A 27,854-nucleotide genomic window follows, 5' to 3' on the forward strand; every position below is an offset into this window, starting at 1 on the left:
AAGCACAATTTACAGTTAACAAATACTTGACACATCAATTCTATCTTGTGGAAGCCTCACAAAAAAAGCACGTGAAGGAAATATGAATCCCATTTTAAGACTGAGGCTGAAAAATGTCCACAATAGCCAAACTGTGGAAAGAGCCAAGATGTCCATCGACAGATGAATGGATAAAGAAGATGTGGTATATATATACAATGGAATATTATGCAGCCACCAAAAGGAATGAGATCTTGCCATTTGCAACGACGTGGATAGAACTGGAGGGTATTATGGCTGAGCGAAATAAGTCAAAAAGAGAAAGACATGTATCATATGACCTCACTGATATGAGGAATTCTTAATCTCAGGAAACAAACTGAGGGTTGCTGGAGTGGGGGGTGGGGTGGGAGGGTTGGGGTGACTGGGTGATAGACACTGGGGAGGGTATGTGCTCTGGTAAGCGCTGTGAATTGTGCAAGACTGTTGAATCTCAGATCTGTACCTCTGAAACAAATAATGTAATATATGTTAAGAAAAAGAAAAAAAGAAGAAGATAGCAGGAGGGGAAGAACGAAGGGGGGGAAATCGGAGGGGGAGACGAACCCTGAGAGACGATGGACTCTGAAAAACAAACTGAGGGTTCTAGAGGGGAGGGGGGTGGGAGGGGTTAGCCTGGTGATGGGTATTAAAGAGGGCACGTTCTGCATGGAGCAGTGGGTGTTATATGCAAACAATGAATCATGGAACACTACATCTAAAACTAATGATGTAATGTATGGTGATTAACATAACAATAAAAAAATTTAAAAAAATAAAAATAGAAATAAAAAAAAGATTGAGGCTGGGGAAAAAAAAAAAAAAGACTGAGGCTGACAGAGAAGCTAGCTAGCAGAGGCTGGATTCTGCATTCAAATCCTAGTCATTCGATGCCAAATTCAGGGACCTTTTCAGTCCTTCAAAACTCTCTCCAAATTAGAAAAACTGATCCTGAGAGCTTGTAACCAGCTGATCATTCATGAGATCAACTCAAGGACAGCTCATGCTACACAAGTATAGAAATAAAAACAGCATACTATAAAAAGGAGAAAAAATTCAATTCTGATACCACCATTCACTTCAAGGAGTGCAGAAGGGAGGTGGAAAGGGGATGGAGCAAGAAAAGAGAGAGAGAGAGAGAGAAGTGCACACATGAGCTTGTGTCGGCACTTAATTAGCAAACTTCTACCTTCTTACCTTTGAATCCATTTTGTTAATATTGTTCTGGCAAGTGCAGGCTGTAACAATCAGATGATGGCAGCGTTTATGGACGACACAGGTGCACACTAGGGAATCAAATGCATGATTATACATTCCTCAGAGGCTCACGGTCTGCCAGTTCTAGTGGAGTCAACAAGGGCTGCTCCATGCCCAGGTGACTTGATTTGGGTGTCTGGCCCACACGATGGCATCCAATGCACCCATCCTTCCCACGGTCATTACCATCACCCTAACTCATGCTTTTGCTCACACCCAAACTATTCGCACTCAAGTCTTGAGCCCACTTCATCCTTCCTGGCTTTCCCCCTGCCTGCACCCACCTGCATAAGAATCCTCCTCTCTTGGTGTAATTCTGGGCACCTTGCCCCACAATCTAAACCTTCAATGGCATCTCACTGCCGATGAGTCAAGTTCAAATTTCCCAGCCAGGTTTCAGGCCCTCCAGAAGCTACCCCCAGCTTACCTGTTACCTTTCTTCAAGGGGAGCTCTTTGTCCCAATAAAAACTAGACTGGTTGCTCTTCCTGGAGCAAGCCTTCACCCTCGCCTGCACACTGACCATGTCTTGCTCAATCCCTAGGAGATCCTCATTGCCTATCGCCTAACTACATCTTAAGTTTATAATAAGACACAACTTGAGAAATGTCTCTTCCATGAAAATATACTACCCCTGGCTCCCCTTCTAGATTAAGCCATCTCTCTCTCCTCGGATCTCTTACAACTCTTAGCCTGCCCCTGCCCCTGCATTTCAAACCTTCCACAGTAGCCTCTAATGCCCTCAGAATTCCCAGGCAGCATGATGCCTTGAACAAGATAGGCACTCATTAAATATTTGCAGAATGACTCAATCGTTTGAATACTTAGAACTTCCAAATAACATTTTTCTCCCATTTTCATCTGTATAACTGACACAGTGCAGACAAGAGTGCAGTTTACCATTAAAAGGTGAACAAGTATAAGGAAGCAGTATGAAAGTATATGTTATTTTTAAGATCTTTCAAGACACGTGGAGGTTTTTAGGATTAACTACATAAACGCAAATGACATGTTCGCAAATAGTAATATATTTTAAAACAAATCTAGCTTTCATCAGACTGATTTTGAAGGAGAACCAAATTGAAAGTTCCCAGAGAATGTCTTTTTATATGAGAGAAACTCAAAACCATCCCCCACACAGAAAAACCTTATATTCTGAAGCATCTGAGGTTTGCTTGTTTTTTTCATTTGCTTGGCTAGAGCTTTATCAACTTTATTGGTCTTTTTAAAGAACCAGCTTTTTATTTGGTAGATTTTCTCTGTTGTTTTCCTAATTTCAATTTTACTGATTTGTGCTTTAATTTTATTTCTTTTCTTCTGCTCCCTTTAAGCTTCTCTCCTTTTTCTAGTTTCCTTAAAGATGAAAACTGAGATTACTGATTTTAGATCCTTCTTTTCTAATATATGCATTTAATGCTATAAATTTTCCTGTGAGTACTGCCTTTGCTGAATCCCACAAATTTTGATAAGATGTATTTTCATTTTCATTTGGTCTGAAATATTTATTATTTTCTCTTGAGTCTTCTTTTACCCATGTGTTATTTCAAATGTGTTGTTTAATCTCTAAATATTTAGGGGGCTTTCCAGCTATCTTTCTGTTATTCATATGTAGTTTAATTCCACTGTGGTCTGAAAAGATACTTTTTATGATTTCTATTATTTTTTACGACTTCTATTCTTTTAAATTTGTTAAGGCTTATTTCACATGCCAGAATGTGGTCTATCTTGATAAATATTCCTTGTGAGCTTGAGAAGGATGTACATCCTGCTATGGTTAAGTGGAGTAGTCTATAAATGTCAATTTGATCAAATTGTGGATATCCTTACAGATTTTCTGCCTGCTGGACCTATCAGTTACTGAGATATTGAAGTCTCCAACTCTAACAGTGAATTTGTCTGTATATCCTTGCAGTTCTATCAGTTTTTGCCTCATGTATTTTGATGCCCCGTTGTTAGGTGCCTACATGTTAAGGATCATTAGGTCTTCTTGAAAAACTGACCCCTTTATCATTACATAATGCCTCTCCTTAGACCTGATAATTATCTTTGTTCTGAAGTCTGCCTTGTCTATTTGGTTTTGATTAGTGTTGGCATGGTATATACCCTTCTCAAACCGGGTATTTGGTTTTATGTCCCTTACCAAGATGTGAACATACCCTGACCAATGTTCTTTCTTGTTCTTTCAACAAAAGGTGGCCCACTGAAAATCAGCCCATCAAACATCCTGGCACTATGCATAAGATGGACCACGGTTGACCACAAGGCATGTCCCTGTGCTGGACAGGTGCTAAAAAGTGACATCAATTCTCACCTGTGAACTATGTTCTCATTTGGGGCTGACATTAATAGCATAAAGTCAATTATTGTTGTCATATTGATTATATATTCTTTTTCTAAATTTGAGAACTCAGTAGAATTGCTCATACATGTTAAAATGAAATTATATCCAAGAGTATGTCCTATTCCATTCTAAGGGAAATAATGTTCTACCTCACCTTCTCCAGAAGAGAAGGCAGGATTTGCTTACTGTCATGGAGGCTACCACTCCAGGACATGTTAGTGCTATTTCACCAATCATCTGTAGAGTGCACATCAAGAAGACAGGTACCCTATGTATAAACTGTGTGATGATGCTCAAACCAACAACAAGGGTGGCCCAAATAAAAGACAAACCAATCCAGTCTAGTTAAGTCTGAGTAAGAGCCTTCTTCCACTCCTCCCATTTGGAACACTAGTAAATTGGTTTTATCTTAGAACTGTGAAAATCAAAATAAATTTAATGCATAATAACTACAAGATCATTAACAGATTAACTTTGAACATTTCTCACATTTTTTTTAAATTAGAAAATCAAAAAGCAACTGAGATAATAGCTTCTATTCCCTATGCAGGTTAAGAAACAACACTGTGCCATTTCTCACCCCTATTAACAACGGGGTTGTAAAAGACAAAAATTTAGCTTCAAGATTTATCGGTACTGCTCACACAATGGCGTAACCTTTCACTATTTTCATGTTATTGCAGAAACAAAACTTTAAACAATTAAACTTTATTAGGTATCTCGGCTTTAGAAATAAAAGTGTCTCCTCTACGCTGTCTAAAATGTAGCCAAAATTTAAACCACAACTAAAAAGTTGCAATTCTATAGGGGTTTCATTTGACTTGCAGAGTTATTTATCACAATATTAATGAAATGTATCCTGTGTCTTCTTAGGGAACAATATTAAACATAGTTTTTAAAATGTTTTCTTACCTTGACATTGATAACCTTGTTTCCCAAATACTCCCCTGTTCAAGACAATAGAGAAAAAGTTATCATCAGTCTATTTCAGCAACAATGCTCCTATAATCATAGTACTTAAGGAAAATAAATGTATGCCATCCTCTGCACCTTTATGAAAAACATAATTTCAGAGAAGAAGCAAAGATGAAGTGATTTCTGAGCCCTTGTTTGTTACCACAAGACATAGAGGAAGTCACCTGATGATCAGAATCCTCTAGTGATATACACAGGTGGGTACTGGTGATCCTCATTCTACCCACCTCCCTCTGTGGCAAACCCCAGGTCCTCATCTTGTCATGTGACTGAGCCTCAGCCTGAAGGGTCACTCCACCACCTTCGTTGGCCTTCTCACTCACATACACATAAAGATGCTCAGGTAGTGAAGTAAACAGATGAGTCCACCGCAGCTGCCTGGCCTGAGGCACCCTCCCTCTTCCCTGTGCCCCCATCACCCCTGGAGTCCAGGGGGTAGGGCAGAAATACAGCCACAAGATGCCTGTCAAGCCCACAGCTATCATCTTGGTCTCTCCCTAGTATATTCTCTGAGCGATGATGACATTATCCTCATTCTCATTTAACACAGGCCACATTTTATTAAGCCCGGAGGATATGCCAGGCACTGAGCCAAGCTGCTGTCGTACAGCATCTCATCTAATCCTCACAAAAGTCACGTGAGGTAGCACGCGTAATAGGAAGGCTCAGAGCACAGACTGGGCATGATTTGGGGCACATCACTAATTCCTTTGAGCCATAGTTTCTTCATCTATAGAGGGAAATAATGACCACAGTACCTACTTCATAGGGTTATCCTGAAGATAGAGAGAGGTGATAATGTAAAACGCTTAGGATAGTGCCTAGAACTTTAAGTTCTACATAAAACTTTATGATATAAGCAAAATAAAATTATCTTTATTTTACAAATAAGGAGACACTGATGGACTATATAATTTATTTAGGTTCACACATCTAGTTGGTGATGAGATTGAACACCAGAGTCCATACTGTTAACCATATATATGTAACACATACATTAATATTGTGTCTGTGTGTGTGTGTGCCTGTGTGTGTGTGCGCGCGCGCGCGCGCGCGCGAGAGAGAGAGAGAGAGAGAGAGAGAGAATGAGCGCGGGAAAGTGAAGGCTGGTTGAGTGGGAGTTAATGTTTCCTTGGTGGAAAAAATTTAGTGAAATTATCAAACAACTTTCCATTGAGAACGTTGGTTGAGGTCACAGGTTGTCACCACAAATGCCCACAGGGGCAGGCAGGTCACATAGAGGAGGGAAGCAGAATGGTGTGACTTGAAATAAAGAGTAGCAGACCTTTCAGGTCAGGAAAACCACAAGGAGAGAGGTGGACGGCAACTGACTAGACAGTACAGATGACCTCAAGGGTGGAAAATGGGCTCAAAGATGCCAGAGCTTTTCAATTGTTCAATAGAAAATTCAGCAGGAACTTGTTTCTGAAGACTAGAGTTGTGATGGCATATTTATCGGCATATTGACAGCCAGTTTAGGGTCTTTGGTTTAGACAAGACTCTATCCTTAATTTAAAATGCCAGAAACACTAACCCTGGATTCTGACTGCTAAAAGGTTAGCAGGTACTTTTAAACCAAAGTAATCACACACACACACACACAAAAATACAAACTCATTGATCAATACTCAAAAAAAGTTACTCTGAGCCAAGTGCTTTTGACTTAAACAAAATGACTAAAGTTTGCAATAAAAACAAGGATTTCCTTTTATGCTTTAGATACTAAACTGTCTTTTCTCCCTCAGAGATGGGTATGGATGGGTATGTATGGGTACATGTTTGGGGTGGGTGAGGGGGCATTTCCTTCTTCTCTTTCCAAATAAATGTGTTTAATGTTGGCTGTAAATGATGCTAACTATTAACTTAAATTTATTTTACATTATAGATTTGCCACTGAGGTTTCAGCTTCAGTCACATGTATAGTAAAATATTGCCCCAATTCATCTAGAAGTTCTCAACTATTAATTATCTCAATTCCTAAATGCCAAGGATTATAGTATGCAATCGCTGAAAGTTTTACCTTTGGCCACATACCATAAGGCTGAAGATTACTGTGTGCTTACTTTACTTACAACAACTAATTTTTTTTTTTTTGATAGAAAAATCCTTTAATCAAAACAAGTTTACAATGTTGACACTTATGGATTAACTAGAATACGCCTGTCCAAATTTAAATTGTATTAAGGATCAGATATAATGTAGTATCAATAGTTCCCTCAAAACAGTAGGTCCCAGTTCCATTGTAAGACCTCTCAAAAAGCATAACTCCAATTATTGAAATAATTCAAACTATTCATTTATAGATGAAAACCATTATCTATCTGAGAGGTCAAAACATACAATGCATGTCACATGCAAACACTGGTGTTAAGCCTGTTCTCCGTATTCATATTTTCAAAACATGAGAAGTCTTTTAGCTACTGAAACCACCAACTGACCTAAAAATCAAAATTCTTAAAAATGCTATCTGTTAAGTTACCCTTAAATTTTGTTAACCTTGGTTTACCCTGATTTAGTCCATATATATGAATATACAGACTACCAAAGTATTCCTTTACTTTATCTAACTGCCTTGGAGCAGTTACAGTACAGATATATTTTCTATATTTTCTACTTACAATTCTGTCACATGGAGGATCTCTAAGAATCCCCTTCTGATAGAGCCATGTTTTCAAATAGGTTAGTTTTTCTTATATAGCATTTACTTCTACTGTTTACTGCATAAGAATCATGGAATTTTTTTTCCCAATTAAAAAAATACTTAGTGACTTCCTTAATGAGTGTGACTTTTTAAAAATTCAGAAACACGAGACAGTTCTCAAAAATAAACTTTTATCATTTAGTTTTTAGTTTCAGCTATTAGTGCCTGTAAAGGATCTCAGATGACCACAACTAATTTCTATAACTCATCATTTGAGTTTGCTTTTTTAAAGCAATACTGTTGTTTTTTTCTCTCTTACTCAGTGGCCGATTATTCAATTTATTGATTATCTATTTATTGACTGGTTAGCCTCCCTAATTAGTGCTTTTATAGCCAGTTCACGATTCATTAGCACCTTTCCCCAAATGACTGGAAAAAGAAATAACATGTAAACCTTGGATCCGTAAATTGTTCAGATTTTTTTCATTGGGAATTCAAATTACTGGGTCAACATATTAGAATAAAAGGCAAAAATCAGATCCTAAAACAACTCTTCAGAATTATGCTTCCTTCTGAAACCACACACAACCAGAGGAGGCCTTGATTATAGAAAGAAGCTCCAAGGAAGGGAAAGGCCAAGGAACCTCTTACCAGATAAACTCCCTGCAGTGAGAGCAGTAGGTGGGCTGCCTCAGGTATGTGGCCATAAACTTGTGTCCATTGATCTGGTGGACTCGCCTTCGCATAGCCCTTTGGCGCTTCCTGGTAAAATGTTTGAAGATTCGGTCTCTCTGGAGAGTGGCTGTACAACAAAAGAAAGGAAAAAAGAATAACGTGCAGTGAAGCTAGCTGTATCTAATGTATGAGAAAGTGTCACAGCTCAAATACTCTCCAAATTGTTCCTTCTTTCTTTAAGATGCAAAACACCCCAGAACCTCATCATGCTTCCTAGTGACCTTAGGACTTAGTTTGAGAGGGTTGGACCTAAGTGAACTCTGAGATTCCCCACTGCCTGATTATAGCTGGCTACCTTGGACCAGTCTCCCCAGCACAGACCATGGGTCCCCCGGGGTTCTAATGTTCCAGTGGGGGGACATCAGCCTGGCCTTCTAGCTCCTGTCCCCCTGGGTGGGACCTCAGGGCCATCGACTGGCTAGAACTACTAGCGGGTAAAACAGATCTCTCATTATTTGCCTTTTGTTCTGGCATCCTCACAAACAGAAGGAGGGAATGGCCACAGCACAGTGACAACACCACCCAAAAGCATCAGTCCCAACACTGTCTCTGGAATGGGTAGAAATTCACCCGGACATAATGCAAGGTTCCTTTTCCACCTTCACATTTTTAAAAATCGTGGCTCCTAGTCTGAAGAATCAAAACTGGGCACTATCAAAAGTCAGTCAATTATGTCTTCCAGATAATTATACTAGAACTTTCCCAAGGTATACAGAGACTTATGATTAATAAAATAAAGATTACTTCTTCGATAATGTTTTGCAATTAATCACTTCAATGCAAAGAAAATTTAAGAAATAATGCAAGAATAATCTGCTAATAAATTTTAAAACCTGGAATATGCCCATTATTGTGCTCCTGGGAAAACTGCCACCTGTTCACAGTCAGTTTTTCTTTTAAGATAATGCTGAATAGTATCAGGTCACCTGGGTGGCTCAGTCGGGTAGGCGTCTGAGTGGATTTTGGCTCAGGTCACGATCTCAGGGTTATGAGAAACAACAAAATGCATTCAGTAAAGATTTTCAGAATTTTAATGCTTTGTCAAACTCCTTCCCCCACTTTTTAAATATTAACAAAATTTAGTCCTCATTTTGAAGAATTCATTTTATGTGGACTTTTCTCAGTAGCAATGACACTCAGATAACCAGGAAATTCTATACTATTCAGCATTATCTTTTTTGGGGGGGAGGGGCAGAGGGAGAGGGAGAGAAAATCCTAAGCAGGCTCCACACACAGCACGGAGCCAGATGCAGGGCTTAATCTCATAAACCTGAGCACAACAATGGGCATATTATTAGAAAACCTATTATATTTTATTCTATTAACAGGTAAAAGAAAGTAACTATGATCATTTCGATATATGTTTAAAAGTCACTTGATAAAGTTTAACTTGTAATCCAATAAAAAACTTTTTGAAAAGAGTAAAAGATTGTCTCAACAAGACTAAAACATTATGCTCACAGGTCAAAAGATAAATGGTAAATTAAAAAAAATAATAATAAATCCCATGAAAGTTAAGAACAAGTAAGACCAATTACCACCTCTATTGCTTACTATTATTCTGAAAGTACTTGCCAAAGCTGTTAGAGATGAAAACAAAATAAAGGATAAAGCTATGGGAGGGGCAGGGGGAAGGAGGCAAAGATACCATGATTTGGATATGTTCAATACATGACTAGAAAACTCAGGAGAAGTTAGCCTAATCTACTAAAAACAGAGTTCAGTAAGATGGACAATGATAAATCATTAAAAGTCAACAGGTCTTTAATACATCAAAAGAACCATTTAGAATATATAATAAAAGTATATCCCCATTCATAAAGCTATAAAACCCAAACTAGGAATAATTTATCAGAAGTGCAAGACTTATATGAAGGAAACTATAAACCCCAACTGAAGAATATGAAAAGATATATAAAAATGCACTTCTTAAATAGAAAGACTTATTAATACTACTAAGTCGTCAATTCTTTCTAAACTAAATTCAACAAAATCCCAATAAACATCCCCAAAGGAGGTCTTTAAACTAAACCTGACAACTTTTTCAGAGTTAATTTGGCACCATAAATATTTAAAAACTGTCCAAAAATTCTAATGAGGGAAGGAAGACTTGTTCTACATGATAAAACATAAAATTATAGTGACTAAAACAGCATGCTACCACCTCAAGAAGAATCCAAACCTAGAAATCAATTTTGCTTAGAGAGAACAAGGCTCAAATCAGTGGTAAATGATAGATTATTAATAAATAGTGTTTAGACAACAAGTTAGCCTTTTAGAAAATATCTTTACCTCACTCCTTACACCAAAATAATCTCAGGTAAATGTTAAGGAGGAAGTTATGAAAAAATAAGGAAAAAATATATACTCCTAGGATGGGATAAGGGTAACAATACTCTAATACCATAAAAGACTCAGATTTGCAATTTAAGAAATTTAAAGTTCTATTTGGCAAAAGACACAAAACAGAAACTTAAACAAAACAAACTGGGAGAAAAAGGACTTGCAACACATGACAAAGGGTTACTATTTATAATATGTAGAAATTAATAATAAAAAGGGATGAACAATCTAGTAAAAATGGGACAGAGGAGGCAAACAGGCAATTTATAAAACTATAAATGCAGACAGACAATAAACACACCAGATGTCCAATCCTATCCTAGATGGACACGTAAGAAGCAGAAGGTAAATGACATTTTACTTCAATTGGCAAATATTTATAAGGACTGCTAATATGTCTATGCTTACAAGGGAATGGGGAAATAGGCAGCTCCACTCTCTGCTGTTAGGAGTGTAACTGGACTGCAGTCCTGGTTCTGCCACCTTCTGGCTGCATTTACCCTGCTAAACCTCAGTGTTCCCATCCATAAACCGGGGTAGTGCTTTCCTCAAAGGGTTTTTCCAAGGACTGAAGGAGGTAATGCAATGAAAGTGTTCAGTGCAGAGTTAGGCCCGTGGCAGGATTCAACACATGTAGCTATTTCAAGAATATTTTTGGGGGGGGGTGCCTGGGTGGCTCAGTCGTTAAGCGTCTGCCTTCGGCTCAGGTCATGATCCCAGGGTCCTGGGATCGAACCCCACATCGGGCTCCCTGCTCCGCCGGGAAGCCTGCTTCTCCCTCTCCCTCTCCCCCTGCTTGTGTTCCCTCTCTCGCTGTGTCTCTCTCTGTCAAATAAATAAATAAAATCTTAAAAAAAAAAGAATTTTTTTTTTTTGGAGACCAATTTGACAATATGTGTCAAAGTTGTAAATCTACATTTCCTTTCATTCAGCAATTCAACTTCTACGATTGTTTTTTTCTATAAAAACGCTAGGAAGAATATATGCTATATAGATATCAATTACTACTTTCTATTTAACAGTAAAAATTAGTAAAATAGTAAAAAATTTCAAAGAATGAAATGCAGAAATAGAGAAAATGAATCTGGTTAAGACACTGATGCTTTCAGAGGCTCTGGCACAGTTAAAATTGTACCTGCTTCAGTTTTTATTTTGGGGTGTTTGTGTGTGTAAAACCTTTGGCAAGCAGCCTAATTATTTTCATTCTCAGGGTTCCCATCTGTCTCAAGAAGATAACTACATCCCTGTCTGCAGCCCTATGGGGACAGTGTCATAATCAATATTCCTGAGTTTCTTAAAATTCTGGATAAGGATCACACACGAACAGAAGTCACTCTATTATGCAGCTCTCTTCTGCAATATTTCCAGAAGTCATTGAGGAATGACAAAAAGACCAGATTTTAATTTTCCTTTGCTTGGGCAGATGATAAAATTTGACCTAATGATCACACTATATCTAGCATATGTTATCACCAGCCTGAGACCTAGCTCAGAGTACTGGCCAATGCAAAACTTGCATTGAATTACTAAACACTTATCACATCTAGATGCAAATTAAATTCTCCCCAGGGGTCTAATGATCAAGAATTTACTTTTTTTGTCCCTTAATACTATGAAGAGTGGTTAAAAGGTCAGCTCACTTGTATTTTTAATATTTCTTGAATTGAATTCCCTCCCCCGCCCCCCAACAGCTATTGCCTTAGTATAACAGGACCTCTGAATTTTTCAGGTGATCCCTTCTAACCTGAAGGACTTAGGAAGAAACAGCTTACAGACATCCACCACATGTTGGTCATCCCTTAATGCCTTGGCTCCTGCCTTCCACCCCTCCTGGAATGCCCTGTCCTCTTTTTTTCCCCCCCGCAACTAGTTAACTTAGATTTATCCCATCTGCCTCAGAGCCTAAGTGGTGTCCCCCAAATCCTGAATTAAATCCCCTTCTTCCCAAAGCAATCTGGGACTGCCCCTCAATTTTTTCCTTTATCCCACAGCACTGGGAAAGAGTTCACCTCCGTATCCCAGATGTCTCAGAAGCACCTCCCATGTGGTCCTTTTAATGAAGCTTCACTCCTCCCTCTTCTGTATTCTTTTGCCTGGGTGCCTCTTTGTTTAAAAAGCACAAAAACACACTCATACACACCTGGGAATTTGAAAGATGTTTGGTTAAGAAAACAGGGGTTGGGGGGGGTGCCCATGGCTTCAAAGGACTTTCACTGTCACCTCTTGATGGATGCATTGGACAGGAAGAAGGAGCTCTCAGATGGCACTCTGCCCAGGTACAGACTCGACCCCCACTTTCCCATTACAGGGGCCTTCCTCACTGTTTGCACTGCCCCCTGTTGCCTTAGCACTAAGTTAAAAGAACTTAAAAAAAAAAAAAAAAAAAAGACTATTTAATCCTTTTGTGCCTTAAACCAACCCAGGCTTGGAGAAATTTTCCAGATCACATAGGGTTTTTTTGAACACGTTAGGCAACCTAATGTGCTTTGCAGCCAAAACTTGCATCACAACTTCTGTTTTGCTCCTGAGGTACTCATGCCTCTAAGTAAATAGGAAGCTGGCTCAGTGCCCAGGAGGGAAACTCACATTCCAGGCTCAGAGGTGGGCAGGCCTGGAGCCCCGATCCATCTCACCGGCGAGTCAGTTTTGATAAGCCATCCCATCCATGGAATGGAGAATAATGAGGTCAAATACAACAAAGATTAACTATTTTGAAATAAAATTCTATGTCATAAATCTGATTGTCATCCCACACATTCTTTAGAACTTTAGAAGGCACAAGTAACTAGGAGTGACCCAACCACCCCAGGGTTAGTTTTCAGGGCAAAAAGTCTTGCTGGACAGAGACGTGTTGCTAACCTGAGGCTTTGTGGGGGAGGGGCGTCTCTCTGAAATCTCTGTAAAGCTGCCTTAACTTTATCTCAAAAACAGTAAATGCTTCATCCTCTTCAGCCATTTTGCTCTATCTACCTGAAGCTAAAGTTTTCTATTCCAGCTGCAGAAATCTGTTATTTGGAAGTACTTCTGAAAACCAAGATCACATCTCCTAATTTTCAAACGACTGTAAGCAAATTAAATCAGAGCCTGAAAGTCTATGGCATGGCACCTTTCAATTTTCAGAATTAAATAAATATTTCCGGAATATAAAATGCATAAAAGGAATAACTTTGGCTCAGTGTAAAAATACTATTCAACTTTGGTAAGTTGAATTTGCTTAACAAGCAAGGGCGCCGTGGTTTGCAAAGATCCGTGGCTTGTCTTTTAGGGGCCAAGCAGAGGAAGCTGCGTAGCCTTCCCACACAACAGGCTGGAGCGTGTAGTGGTGAGCGTGCAGAATCTGGAGCCTGGGCAGGAATCTTGCTTCCTCCCCTCCAAGCTAGATGACCTTGGGCAAACTGTTGAATCTCCTAAGCCTCAGTTTCCTCATTTGTAGAACAGGAAGCACAAGAGAACCTTTCTCAAAGGGCACTTTGATGACTCGCTGAGTTAATAAGTGTAACATAATTAGAAAAGTACCTGGCAGGTAGCAACTAAGTGTTACATAATTGTTAAAACCCTTACTTCACACTACCATAGAGACCAACGAACAGAAAGGATTTAATTCAATCACCTAATTGCCTAGAAATCAATACTTAAGAAACCATTACCTTAAACATCATGCCCAAGGTTGATCTAGCTAGCTAGAGCCAGAACTACCACTAGAAATCCTCTGCTCTTGGTTTTATCCCCGGAGCTTTATGGGTAACATCACACTGTACTGTGTCCTTTATTAACATCGGGTCTCCTGGAATCCCTGGAAAGTAACATTTTCTGGTGAGGAAACAGAAGCTAACAGGAAGGTTAAGTGAGGTCAAGCAGCTACTGATAGAAGTGGGGTCACCAGACTCTGTTTACTATTGTTCAACTATTGAGCAATGCTATCCAACGTCCTTTTTTCCTTCTTCCTGAGATATTTGTTTTATCGTTTGTGCATGTGGGAAGGGGTAACTGGGAGAAAAATAAACAGGAAGACCTTAGAGTTAACCGAGTTACTAGTCAAGAAAAAACCAGAAAGTATAATTTATCTATCCAAAATATATTCCTGAAAGGTAACAGGATAAGGTCATGAGAGAATCTTGCTTAATATCATCAAACACACTGAATAAGCAACCATCTGATCACAAAACTGCGTGCATAAAGAATGATGCGTAAGAATTTAACATTAGATGATTCTTGTCTGAGACAATAATGATATAAACAGAGAGAAATTAGGACATGGGCTAGGCAAATACCTACCTTAAATGAGTCTTTACAGTGAGTACACAGCCCCAGTGGGTGAGAGCATTTAGTGGGTGCTGAGTGAAGAGAGAATCACAGGAGTTGTGTATCTAGTCCTCTGATTTATTAAGAATGACTTCATAATGGACTGAGCTTAGCAGTTGTTTGGAAAAGAGGAGCAAGAATTTGATACACAGGATGGGGAGAAGGTTCCAGGACCTTAGGCCAGCACCAGTGACAAAGGCCACAAAAGCGGGTGTTCATATTTTCAAACGGCATGCAAAACCCCCAAATAACACTGAGCGGTATAGAATCTTCTGTTTTTGAAAACTGCATACCACATGACTCATAGTTACTTCCAAATTCAGATACAGTGATTAGAGCCAACACATTAGGAGACCTGACCATGACAGGCGCCATGCACAGGTATGTCTCAGGGCTTTGGCTCCCTCCAAGGAAGCTCAGCCTGCAGAAACACCTTCCATCATGCGTCATGCAGACGGCTATCATTGACAAAAAGAGGAGAGAAAAATCATTTGTTACTAGACTGACTCTCTTGAATGGCCCTCAAAGCGACATGAAAGCGAGCCCATCCTCACCCATCACTCTAGCCTCCTCTGTCAGCAGAAAGGTAATCAGAACAGAGCCCCCGGATGTGACCAAAGCTCCGCCAAGAGCGATGGGTCCTTTCACTGGACTTTCTCCACTGTTCCGAGGAGAGAGCGCTGCCTCTCATCATCCCCTCACCGGCTTCACCTCTGTTATGCAGGAATACTGCCGAAGTACAAACTCTCCCCTTCCCAGTACTTGGAGAAAAGTACCTCAGCTCCAATAGCATCTGGCTCCTCTTATTCTACAATTTCTCCTTCTTGTCTCCTTCACCAGCTCGCCTCTCCTGCCCAACCTTTAAACTTGTGTGTGTTCCAAAGTTCTTTGTATGCCATTCTGGTCTTTCTGGATGCTCATTCATCTCCTCAGAGATCTCATATGTTCTCTTGATTTCTAACAATTGCCTATGTACTGAGGACTCCCAAATCAACAGCTCTAGTTCTGGCTTCTAACTACATATAAAAAGATGCTAAACATTTCTAAGTAGCTTCTTAGCATCTCTCCAAGGTATCCCCAGATTACCTAAAATTGACATTTGTAGGCTGAGCCCTCTTCCCTGCCTCTTCAACCCACCCTTTCTCTTAGATAATAGTATCGTTATCCTTAGAGTCATCCAGAAAACAACGAAAGCTGTCTTCAGATCCTTCTCCACCCACAACCAATCAACTGTCAAGCTCTACTAAACCTATTATGAACTGACTAGATCTGTCCCTCCCATGCTCACTGGGGATAGTTCATGCCACCCTCTTCCTCTCATCTAGACTATGTACTAGTTTCCCAACTAGACTCTCTGCATAAGGCTGCTCCCCTCTGCAATCCATCCAGTTATGCATAAGAAATACAGGTGAGATCATGTCACACCCTGTAGGAAGATGGCTCCCCTGCTATAGTCTATGTAAATTTCCTGAACGGAAGTTAGAGTAGTTGCCCTCGTTGGACCATAGTAAGGTAAAGGAGGTGGGTTTCCCCAAAGGGCAGTGTTCCCACTGTCCAACATCTGAGAGAAGGTCAAATCTTCAGGCAGCAAAATAACTTTCAGGGGGGCCTTAGTTAGATGGGACGCAGTCCTTCCCCTTGGTCTTTACTGTCTGGGGTCTGGACTTGAGGGCCCAGGAAATGGGGGGGTCCACAAAGTCCTGCAGAGGCAGACTGAGGTAGGCTAGGAGTAAGCCCAGCCGTGAAGGCACAGAGAAGATGTGTTCAACATCCTTTGTGAGGGAAAGCATCTAGTGCATATTAATATAAACCATTAAGCCTGGTTTACATGGTCCAGGCAGGCCTGAGCTCTGCTTTAGAGTACATTAAAGCAGGTAAGTCACACTCTGCAGCTACCATGGTAGATAGACGATTCTAGTGAAAAATGAGAATCCCCAGAGAAAGGTGAATCCTGGGACTTAAGAACTGGGGAGACAAAGTCTAGTCACATTTCCCAGGTGGCAGGTCTCCCGGTTGCCAACCTTGGAGGACAAGATTGCTTTCATCAAGAAGCCAGCAGATCCCACACTCCTCTACTAAGTCTGTTCAGTAGATACCAAGGCCAACATCCCCAACCCAACATCCAGGAACCCATCCCATCTCCTCCTCCCTCTCATCCTGCCACATGACTGGGCTCCTTCCGCGATCTCAAGGAATTGATAGAACATCCTCAAGGGCCAGAAAAACTGGGACAGTTATCCTCCAGCTGCCATTTGTCGTTGGTTGATGGCTGCCTCAGGGGTAGGGAGCATTAATTCTCTAGAATTTCCAGCCTTTCTTTGTGCCCCGAGAGGAAATATGGAGAGAACATTCACAGCGTCTGCCATAGAATGAATTCATACTTACTCTGGTCCTGCTTTCTTATTTATAGTTTGCTACCATAAATACCTCCTAACAAGTGCTTCAAACTCTTTGTGGAATTAAGTATAAATAGAAAATTCTTATAATAATAATTTTCAACTATTACTGTGCCTACTCCTTTCTGTACACATAATTTAATGACAGAAATTCCCTCTTGCTCCCTATTATCAAATGCAAGAATCCTATAATTCCTTTCTGCAAAAATAGTACGAATTTCTACCCCGTTGCTGTGATGCTACAAATATTTCATTCCCCCCTCCACACTGATTTCATCCATAAATAGACTTCCAGCTGCCAATTCTTCATTCTTCAGTTTTTTTAAATGAAAGTTAAACACTGCTGAGTGGTTCATCACCATCAGGTTTCAGGATGATGAGGAAATGTGTTTCTGTTTCATCAAATTTGGGTTGGATTATACAGAGGTAGGTCCCCATTATGCCTCTCACTGTCCTCCTGACTATCTGGAAAATACCAGATTTGGCATTACCTTCAACTCCAAGCTTAAGTTAGAGTAAGAATCTTGGTTGTATGTGCTTTAAAATGTAAGCATTTTCCAATTATCTGGCAATTTTTCTTTTATCCTTCATTACTAAATTTAACTGGGAAGCAAATGTCTCACGCATGGTATTTCCTGTTCCTGAGAACCTTTTGAGCTTAACATAAGAAGACAATGAAGTCATAATGTGCAAAGAGCAATATGTGAAATGTCTCTTTTTTGCTCTTTTGCTGTGGTTGTTTGTAAAGATAATATATGATCACTTTAGAAAATGCAAATGATACAGAAAACTATAAAGAAGTTTTTTTTTCAAAAATCATCTTAAATCTCACTATACCAAAAAAAAAAATCACTGTAAATATTTTGGTGAACATGCCAAATATATACACCACGTAGACATACAATAAGTGCCAACTACTTTTCACCCAAAACATCTTCCCATATCTTATTTTTTAAAAGACGTCAGTTGTTTAGAGTGGATTTAGGTTTACAGTAAAATTGAGGAGGAGGGGCAGAGGTTTCCCATATGCTCCTGGAGGTCACATAAGCATAGCCTTCCCCATTATCAACATCACTCACCAGAAAGGTACCTTTCTTAACAAGTATAAATGAGACATTACATAATCACCCAAAGTCCATAGTTTACTTGAGGCTTCACTCTTGATGTTGTACATTCTATGAGTGTAAAAAGATATATAATGACATATATCCATCATTATAATATCATACAGAGTATTTTCACTGTCCTGAGAATCTTCTGTGCTCTGTCTATTCATCTCCCCATCCCCTTCGGCCACCACCTCTGGCAACATTGATCTTTTTATTGTCTTTTAATTTATTTATGGTTTTCCTTTTCCCGAATGTCACATAGTCGGAATCATACAGTATATAGCCATCTCAGATTGGCTTCTTTCACTTAATGGCATTCATTTAAAGTTCTGCCCTATCTTTTCATGGTGTGATAGCTCATTTCTTGTTAGCACTGAATAATATTCCACTGTCTGGATGTACCACAGTTTATTTATCCCTTCACCTACTGAAGGACACCTTGGTTGCTTCCAAGTTTTGGCCATTGTGAATAAAGCTGCTACAAACATCCAGGGCGCCTGGGTGGCTCAGTCGGTTAAACGTCTGCCTTCGGCTCAGGTCATGATCTCAGAGTCCTGGGATCAAGTCCCACATCAGGTTCCCCGCTCAGCAGGGAGTCTGCTTCTCCCTCTGCCCCTCCCCCTGTTCATGTTTCCTCTCTTTCTCTTTCTCACTCTTGCTCTCTCTAATAAATAAAATCTTTAAAAGAAAAAAAAGCTGCTACAAACATCCATGTGCAGGTTGTGGCATGAACATAAGCTGTCCATAATTTTTAAAAGATACTATTTGTTTTTATAGCAATTAATAATAAAGTTACCATTTAGTCATCATATCTTATAAAAATGAATATATATCACGACTAACTTAAAAGTAACCTAATAGCATTAGCATATCATCCCTGTGAAAGCAAGTTTTCCCTGGTTGAAACCTCTGTGATTTTCTCATTCACTTGAAGTTTAGGGACTGCTTTCTCCACCCCTGCCCCCACCCCTGCCTCCAAGCTCAGGTTGGTCTTCCTTCCTCACAAAAAAAAAAAAAATTCTTATACAAACAACCTGTCCATCCAAAATCTTTTCCAGATAAACATGTGTTTCCTGCTGAGAACTAAAAAGAACACTGCCCCATAGTTTGGCTTATTCCATTTCCCTTTCAATTTTTTTCCCCTCTTTTCCACATGTAGATTTCTGAGGTCTCTTCTAAGCTCTCAGCTTCTGATTTTATGATTTTAGAAAAACCTTACAGGATATTAGCCATGAGGAATATGATGCCTAATCATTTCCTTCTCCGACTACATGGCTGGAATGAAAGCAATGCTGCGTCCCTCATGCTGCTGACTCAACGCGAGTTTTAAAACCACGGCACCACTACTCATTATAAGCAGGCTAATTCCAAATCTTGCGCTGGAGGTAAAATACCTTTATCACATAGCCAAATTTCCTACAACACTAACACTAAGGCTCTGAACCTCAACCAGCATTTTATGATAGTCAAAAAAAAAAAAAAAGGCAAGGAGACAGCTGCTTTAATCAAATGTCACTTACATCATATGGTCACTTCCTGTCAGAAGCTAGCAATTTAGAAGTGTATATCTTGGCTACTAGGTTGGCTTTTCTGTTTGTTTGCTTTTTGACAATTACATTATGCCTTAAATTGGACAGGAACAAAATAAAATTAAAAAGAGATGAAGAAATTAAACTTGTTTTTTTTTTTGAACAGTGTAAGCAAAGACTTGGTATTGACAGAGATTGAAACCTCTGATGAAAGTACACTTTTGGATTAGCAATGAATCCCATCCTTTATGACCGAGTATTGTTATCCCTGTGCTACCAGAAAGAGAACATTCCACTAGTCAAGGACAAATGAATTCTCTTTTCTTAAAATCCATTCAAAGGGTTCTTTCTTGACTACCATGAATAACCCAGCCTATATTGTGAGTAAGAGTTCATACTTAAAGGCAGACATGTAGGTAAGATACTTCAAACGGCAGGCTAAGGTGTGACAAATGCCTCCAACTGCTGGAGTATTTAGTACCAGCTCAATGCACCACACCAACAAAAGTCTGCATATTATAGTTGGAATTCAGAGGCTTATCATAATCTAGTAAACGTACAGTTTAAACACACAACAGCTCAACAAACTACTAGGGCTCCCACAAAAAACTGAAGAACAGGGCTCTCAACCCTCTGCTGTCATTAATTCACAAATCACTTTTGGGACAAGAAGGCATTCTGCTCCACTTTGGACATTGGACATTGACTAGCAGGCCATCTTTTGCAATGACGTTAGTCCTCAGTGTCCATATAGGCTCTAAGGACACTCAAACTCTTTCTTCCTTCTCCAGCATATGCTTCTTCAACCAACAGGTCTCAAACCTTTATTAAGTGCTGGACATTGCAATGGGAATTGTGGTACAATGGTGAACAAGGTATGGTAACATCTTCAACTGTAAGTCTAATGGTGGGGAAAGATTGTAAACAGCTGTTAACTATGCCTAGTAGAAACTTCCATGGCAGTGTGGATGGGCAGGAGTCTTACCTAGATGTGGGGGAATCAGAGATGGCCTCTCTTAAGAAGTACAGTAAAGCTGTAACTTTCAGAACAAGTGAAGAAGAGATGAATCAGGAAAAATGGGTAAGAATGTTGCAAGATGAGGAAGCCATATGTACCAGTGTCCAGAGTTAAAAGAATAGAAGGTTCAAGGAACTCCTAATATTCACCTCCTGACCTGGTCACTCTAACACCTAGTAGCTGCCTCAATATCATCAAATACTTACCAAATGTCTACTACTTACCAGAGCCAAGAACACCACAGAGTAGGGGTAAGAGTACTCCAAGAAGGTTCTTGAATCACTATGCTAGTGTCCAGGAAGAAGCTACTGGGACTCCCATTTGTTTGTTTCTCATACTCTTTAGTTCAATTCTGTGACACTTTTATAGTGTTTATAATACACACAGTACTACATATATGTAACATTTATAAGAAAACATACATATATTTGGGGTGCATGCTCAACTATTGTTCACTGACCTCTGCAGGATCAAAAAAAGTTTGGAGGCCACTGATATAGATGGATTTACATTCTAGTTGGAGAAACAAGCTACACGGAGATGAAAGGTACCAAGGCTAAGTGCCATCGGAGCAAAGGGCAAGAAAAGATACCTGAGGGCTGGGGTGGTCAGGGAAGGCTCCATGGCAAAGACAGCATTTAATTCAGGCTGTGATGGGGAGTAGATCTCAGACCAAGTTGACAGGTTAGGAGAGGACATTCTATCTGAAAAGAATGACATAAGCCCAGGTATACGGGTGCTGGGAAGCAATGAGAAAACCACCTTCTCTAACACAATCGGTTCCTACTGAGTAGAGGACAGATGATGGGGACCGGAGCGGATACAAACGTAGGCAGGACAGTGGGCATCTCCAGTATCAGGCTAAGAAATCGTACTTTATCGGGGCGCCTGGGTGGTTCAGTCGTTAAGCGTCTGCCTTCGGCTCAGGTCGTGATCCCAGGGTCCTGGGATTGGGCCCCACATCGGGCTCCCTGCTCGGCGGGAGACCTGCTTCTCCCTCTCCTGCTCCCCCTGCTTGTGTTCCCTCTCTTGCTGTGTCTCTCTCTGTCAAATAAATAAATAAATAAATAAAATCTAAAAGAAAAAAAAGAAATCGTACTTTATCTTGCCTGGTACAGTCATGTATTCCTTCTGTGCCCAGTGGCAGGCCTTCTGTGGAAATGGAAAAAGCTCAGCTAAATGCCCAGTGAAGTTGTTTCTAATTCTTAAGAGTCTATGTTACCACTGAAAATAGTTTTCAAGAACGAGGGCAAAAGAAAGATATTTCAGAAAGCTGAGATAGCTCTCCACCTTGACTAAATAACTTCCAAGTATTTTTTTTTAAGATTTTTTTTTAAAGATTTTATTTATTTATTTGAGAGAGAGAGTGAGAGAGAGAAAGAGCACAAGAGGGGTGAGTGGGAGAGGGAGAAGCAGACTCCCTGCCGAGCAGGGAGCCCGATGCGGGACTCGATCCCGGGACTCCAGGATCATGACCCGAGCCGAAGGCAGTCGCTTAATCAACTGAGCCACCCAGGCGCCCAAGATTTTTTTTTGAGAGAGCATGAGCAGCGGGAAAAGGCAGAGGGACAGACAGAAGCAGACTCCCCACTGAGCAGGGAGCTCCAAATGGGGACCCTGAGATCACAACCTGAGCTGAAGGCAGACACTTAACTGACTGAACCACCCAGGCGCCCCTTAAAGCATTTAAAATGATCCTCTAAGGAAGGTCTGAGCAACAGAAGAAAATGGTGAGTAAAAAAAATTTATAAACATTTAGGTAAATATAAACAAACAACTATGGAATAGTAATAACATCTAGTTAATGGAGCTTCAAAAGAAAACTAAAAGGACATCCAAAATATCAACCAATTATACATAAGCCAGGAGGAAGGTGAGTAGAGAGAAGGCATTCTAAGATCCTTATTTGCTCATTAGGATCTTAGACCATTTTTCAAAGTGGTTGTGCCATTTTGCATTCCCTCCAATAATATGAAAAGTTCTTGTGTTCCACAGTCTCATGAACATTTAGTGTGGTTGGTCTTTTCCAATTTTAGCCATTCTAGCAGTATCTTACTATGTTTTCATATGCTCATTGGCCATTAATATTTCTTCTTTTGAAAGAAATAACTGTTCAAATCCTTTGCCCATTTTTTAAAAGTTGTCTTCCATTTGTACTATAACTTTCTGATATAGCTGTTCATTTTTGGAAAGAAGTTAACAACTATTTTTTTCTATTAAGAAAAGAAACATACTCCTCTACTCTTAATTCCATTGGATTCACCTGAGAACTCTCACCAAGATTGTGTCCAAACTGAAGAAGACAAAGAAGATTTCAGAAAGGTTATGGTTCATTTTTACCTTTTATACATACATATTAGTGGAGAAGGGGGGAGCAGCTGCCAGGAAATACCCAGATTTATGTTTTAAAATTCCATGCATATAGTATTATTCTGGCCAATAGCACAGAAAATCATATTTTGCCAAGTTTTTGTATACCATCTTTAGCTGAGTAAGATAATCCAGTTAAATTTCAGTATTTTAAAATTTTAATAAAATAATCCAAATTACAACGATTCTACTTCATCTCCATTTACAATTCCTAGCACATACCACAGATACATTTTTTTTCTGGCCTCTCTAGAATGGGTCTGGTTAACATCACTGTCAATTTCTTTATTGACAAATACATTTGGTTTTAGCAACTGCCACTGCAATCAGTCAACTATGGCAAAGTCCCAGGACACATAGTCCAGGATTCCCCGAGGCTCTGAGATCGTCAGCAATGGGTGTGACTGCTCACCTTCTTCCTTTGGTAGTAGCATCCTTAGTTGTTGTATGGACTGATTAAAAAAAAAAATCCTGAAATCCACCTTTGATCACAAGATTAAAAACAATGGATGAGAGTGTGCCCTCTACCTGTAAAGCATTTATCAACCTTCAGCATTTGCCCTTGAGAAACATAGTGTCGACTCAGTTCTACAGGTTTCTATCTGAGCTGTTGCCCAAAGCTTTTAACTTAGTTCCTTAATGTGACACAGTAACTGATGAGAGAGGCCTAAAGAGGCTCTATGCTCTTTCTGGCCTCCAAGTTTACTTTTTCTCAGTTTCCTGTTTGTATCGGATGAGAAGATAGGAGCCCGTTTCACTTGATCTGTAAGGAATGAAGCTTTTCATGTTTCCCTCTGTTCTCCACATCGACTGGAAACTCAGTGTAAAACTGTAGGACTTCTCTATAACAATTAAGAGACAATTCCCTCTTGCTTTAATTTTGCTTCCTGTAAGAACTATTTTTAACCTTTGACCTTGAACATGCAACAGGAGATAAATGTAAATGGCATTCAGAATTCTTTAACCCATCTGTGCAGAAAAGGGAAAAACTACTGTTACTGAAATTTTCATCCGCCTCCTCTCCCAATAAGGGGGATTTTAAAGAGATATTTGGGGAATAGGCTTGCTAGAAAAACAATATTTTTTAAAACTTTTTAGGCAATGATTGAATCTCAGATTCAATCAAACCAGTGGGGAACGTTTTCTGTAATCAGTAGACACAGAAATTTTCACTTTCCCAAAATAAGAGCTCCCGCTAACACCAGTGAAGCATTTTGGGTGTTGACGAGCTGGGTTAATGTTCGATTCATAGAAATAAAGTGGATCAATTCTCAAATGACCTATTTTGGTAAGGGCTGACAACAAATAGTTGTGGCGTCAAATCAGAGAATAAACAGGCTCAGTAACTCTCAGCGTCTGGGGTAGACTGGTAACAAGGTGGAGATTTGGAGAGGAGAGCCTTGTCTCTGCTTCTGTGAGTGCCCGCATTTCCGCATTACAAACTGTCCCTAATCCACTTTGGTAAACTGCATTCCTAAAGCAATAACTCATAAGAGATGAAAGAGTTGAATTTCCTCAAACAAAACTTTCCACATTTTCTGGCAGTTGTATGAGAAAATTCCTCTGTGAACACAAGAATGGGTACTTTAGCTTCATACTATAAGTGTAGGTAAAAGACTGAACAGAAAAGCTATTTTTTTTTTAAATTTTATTTATTTATTTGACAGAGACAGCGAGAGAGGGAACACAAGCAGGGGGAGTGGGAGAGGGAGAAGCAGGCTTCCCGCCGAGCAGGGAGCCCGATGCGGGGCTCAATCCCAGGACCCTGGGCTCATGACCTGAGCCGAAGGCAGACGCTTAACGACTGAGCCACCCAGGCGCCCCAAGAAAAGCTATTTTTACAAGCTTCAGCTTTCTACTTAAAACTATATAAATAACAGTAATAGAAGACTTTCTTCTTCCAGTATTTGTGGCTAACTCTAAACAAAAACAAGTCTTTACGGGAGGCCTCTTGGACTTCCTCTGGGGCAAAATTACCATCTAAGACGATAAAGGAATTACCCTGGATCAAAGGGTTATTAGGAAGAGACACCTTTGATGAAAACATTCTTAGCAAGGCTGTTTGCCCAGGCTTGTGAAAGAGCTATGAACCTGGCTTCAGCGATGACAGGGTCAGTACGAACTGAACACTTTATTCTAGATCATGTGTCTGGTGGCTTGAGCCCTGTGTTTTTTAATTAATAAACAAGGAATCACAGTTCTGATCTTTTTTTTCATGTTTTCATTGAAGGCACTGGCAAACGCATTGCACAACAGGGAATGTGACAGCTTGGCGGTGTGTGTGGGGCACGCGCACTCAGAACAGGCAGAGACATGAAAACATTCCTCCCTGTGAAGACAACAAACGAAACTGTCCCAGGATGCATCTTGGTCTGCTTTCCCCTGACCTGGAACTCAAGTGTGTAATCAGTGCTTTTCACACAGAGGAGAGCATGGTCATTACCCTAGACTCAGAAACCCATGACTCCGGTGAAGAAGGTGGATGGAGTTGGGGATAAGGACAACAGACTTAAAGAGCTGAAGCTGCCTGAGACCAAGAAGTGCTGCATAGCCACATACCCCAACCTTATTATAACCCTGCCTTTTGCTGAAGGCCCTCTCGAGCCCAGACCGACATCCCCTTCCACGGTTCCCACCATCGCCCCCCTCAACACAATCCTACCCACTCAGGGCCCTTCCTCCTGCCAGACTCTGCCCCGGTCACTCCCCTTACCAGGAATGGCTTCTCATCTTCCTCACCCGAAGCTGCCTGCAGATTCCTCCTGCACACAGTTCTCTCTCTCTCTTTTTCTTCTCCATTACCGCTGCACGGTTCTGATGCTTCTCCGTGTGCAGCACTCCACGGAGACTTCACAAGCTTGCATAGTTCTTCCATTGCCTGGGTATTGTTGCCTTCTATCTCGAGTAGAATAAATTTCTTAGCGCAAGACTTTTTTTTATTAACATATAATGTATTATTTGTTTCAGGGGTCTTAGCGCAAGATTTTATAGTTTTATATCCTCCCGGGATCTGTCATAATGAGCATCTACACCCATGAGTGATATCCGTGCAGGTTATATGACCATGCCACTGAAAATTATAAAATACAAGTTAAAGATCCCTTGTTCCCATTTCTGGGTGTCTAGAATGCTATGGTTCAATGGGACTGTCTGCTTCTCAAAGGCCATCTCATCGTGGCAGCTGGGTTGTAGTGATCTTTTTTTTTTTTTTTTTTTTTTTTGGTAGTGATCTTTAAAAGGGCCTGGCCATGGAATCATTTGTGAACATTCATTTAGGCTCCAACGCAATTTATATACATACATTTGGGCAACTTCATTCACTTATTAAACATTTATAGCAGACTCTATTCCAAATGAAATCAGAGTATCTGGGGTGGGGCCCAAGAATCTGCACTTCATTATTTTTTTTAAAGATTTTATTTATTTATTTGATGGAAAGAGAGAGAGCGAGAGCAGGAACACAAGCAGGGGGAGTGGGAGAGGGAGAAGCAGGCTTCCCGCTAAGCAGGGAGCCTGATGTGGGGCTCGATCCCAGGACCCTGAGATCATAACCTGAACTGAAGGCAGACGCTTAATGACTGAGCCACCCAGGTGCCCCAAGAATCTGCACTTTAAACTCTAAGAACCAGTGGTTCGGCGGGAAGGGCACATAAATAGTTAAAATACAAAAACAATAGTTGCCTTATCTCTAGTCTGCATGTCTAGAGTGCTATAAGACCAAGGGAGGGAGCCCGGATGGTGCCTAGGAATTGGGAGCACACCCAGAGGAGGTGATGCCTAGACTGAATCTACAGCCTGAGCAGCAGTGTGCCAGGGTACCTGAGAAGCAGAAGAAACACCCAAGCACCGTCTGCCACCTCCTAGTTAAAAACCATTCAATGGCTGCCTTCAGGTTTCAGGGCGCACTGGTGCATCTGCAGCTGGTCCAGCCCCCACCAAAACCTTCGCACTCATCCATCCCCGCCTGGCCCTCGCGTCCATGTCTGCCCTAATCTCTGCCTTCCTCGCCTCTCCTTACTCTCTCAGCCTACTCCCCAACCAAAAGAACTTCAGGACTTGCTTTATTGACCCCTATTCAAGTCAGGGTTTAACTGTCCTCTAATAGTATCTCCAGCACCAACACCAAAGGTTTTACCACAGAGACTCACATTTACCTGTTTAAACTGTGAACTAGGGGTGTGTGCATGAGGGGTCGGGGGAGGTGTATTCCCAGTGCCCAGTATATATGAAGTAATAAATTAGTGAGTGGGTCAAATCATGCTCACATGAAAAAGTTAACTGGAGTATAAAAGAGCTTGCCAGATTCAGGTACCTACAAGTAGTTTACTACTGCTAAGCCATAGTGAGTATGAATGATTAGTAGGAGATGAGATTTCAAAGGAAGGTTCATGCCAAACGTGTATGGGAAGAAGGATCATGACCTTCACAGATCAAAGGAAGGCACTGAAAGGTTTCATATGGGGAGCAATGTTATGAGATTCCCAAAGTTTTCTCAAGATAAGGCCAAGAGAAACCCAGGCCATGGGGCTGCTTTGTCATGATTAAATGGAGAATACACGTAGGAATGATGTATAAACTATAAAGTTATGTGTAAAGGTGGGACTATCTTCTGCACATCCTAGCTATGAAACCTATCGATCTTATAGTGTTTTGTTTTCGGATCCCTAAAACTGGTTGCATATTTTGATGATAACAAAAGGTGACAAAAGGGCGGAGATAGGAAATGCAGCCACTTATTAGGGCATGGTGGGGGAACACAGCATCCTGGGAAGCCATTCCCTTTTCAGAATACACCCGTTATGTCCCTGGGTCACTCATAAA

The 27,854-nt window shown here is 40.4% G+C and overlaps 1 protein-coding gene across 2 annotated transcripts in view; it reads right to left on the reverse strand.

Annotated features, from left to right (window-relative positions):
* Nucleotides 1–27,854, reverse strand: part of PRKCH (protein kinase C eta) — a 217,341-nt gene that overhangs the window by 99,157 nt on the left and 90,330 nt on the right. For both annotated transcript variants that reach the window (XM_021701358.1, XM_021701359.1), the window contains exons 3-5: nt 7,883–8,033; nt 4,528–4,562; nt 1,216–1,304 (exon numbers count right to left, since the gene is read on the reverse strand). In XM_021701358.1, the coding sequence (XP_021557033.1) occupies nt 1,216–1,304; nt 4,528–4,562; nt 7,883–8,033 (275 nt within the window). The remainder of the gene's footprint in view (nt 1–1,215; nt 1,305–4,527; nt 4,563–7,882; nt 8,034–27,854) is intronic.

The sequence above is a fragment of the Neomonachus schauinslandi genome, chromosome 9 (assembly GCF_002201575.2).
Source record: "Neomonachus schauinslandi chromosome 9, ASM220157v2, whole genome shotgun sequence".
Classification (NCBI taxonomy): domain Eukaryota; kingdom Metazoa; phylum Chordata; class Mammalia; order Carnivora; family Phocidae; genus Neomonachus; species Neomonachus schauinslandi.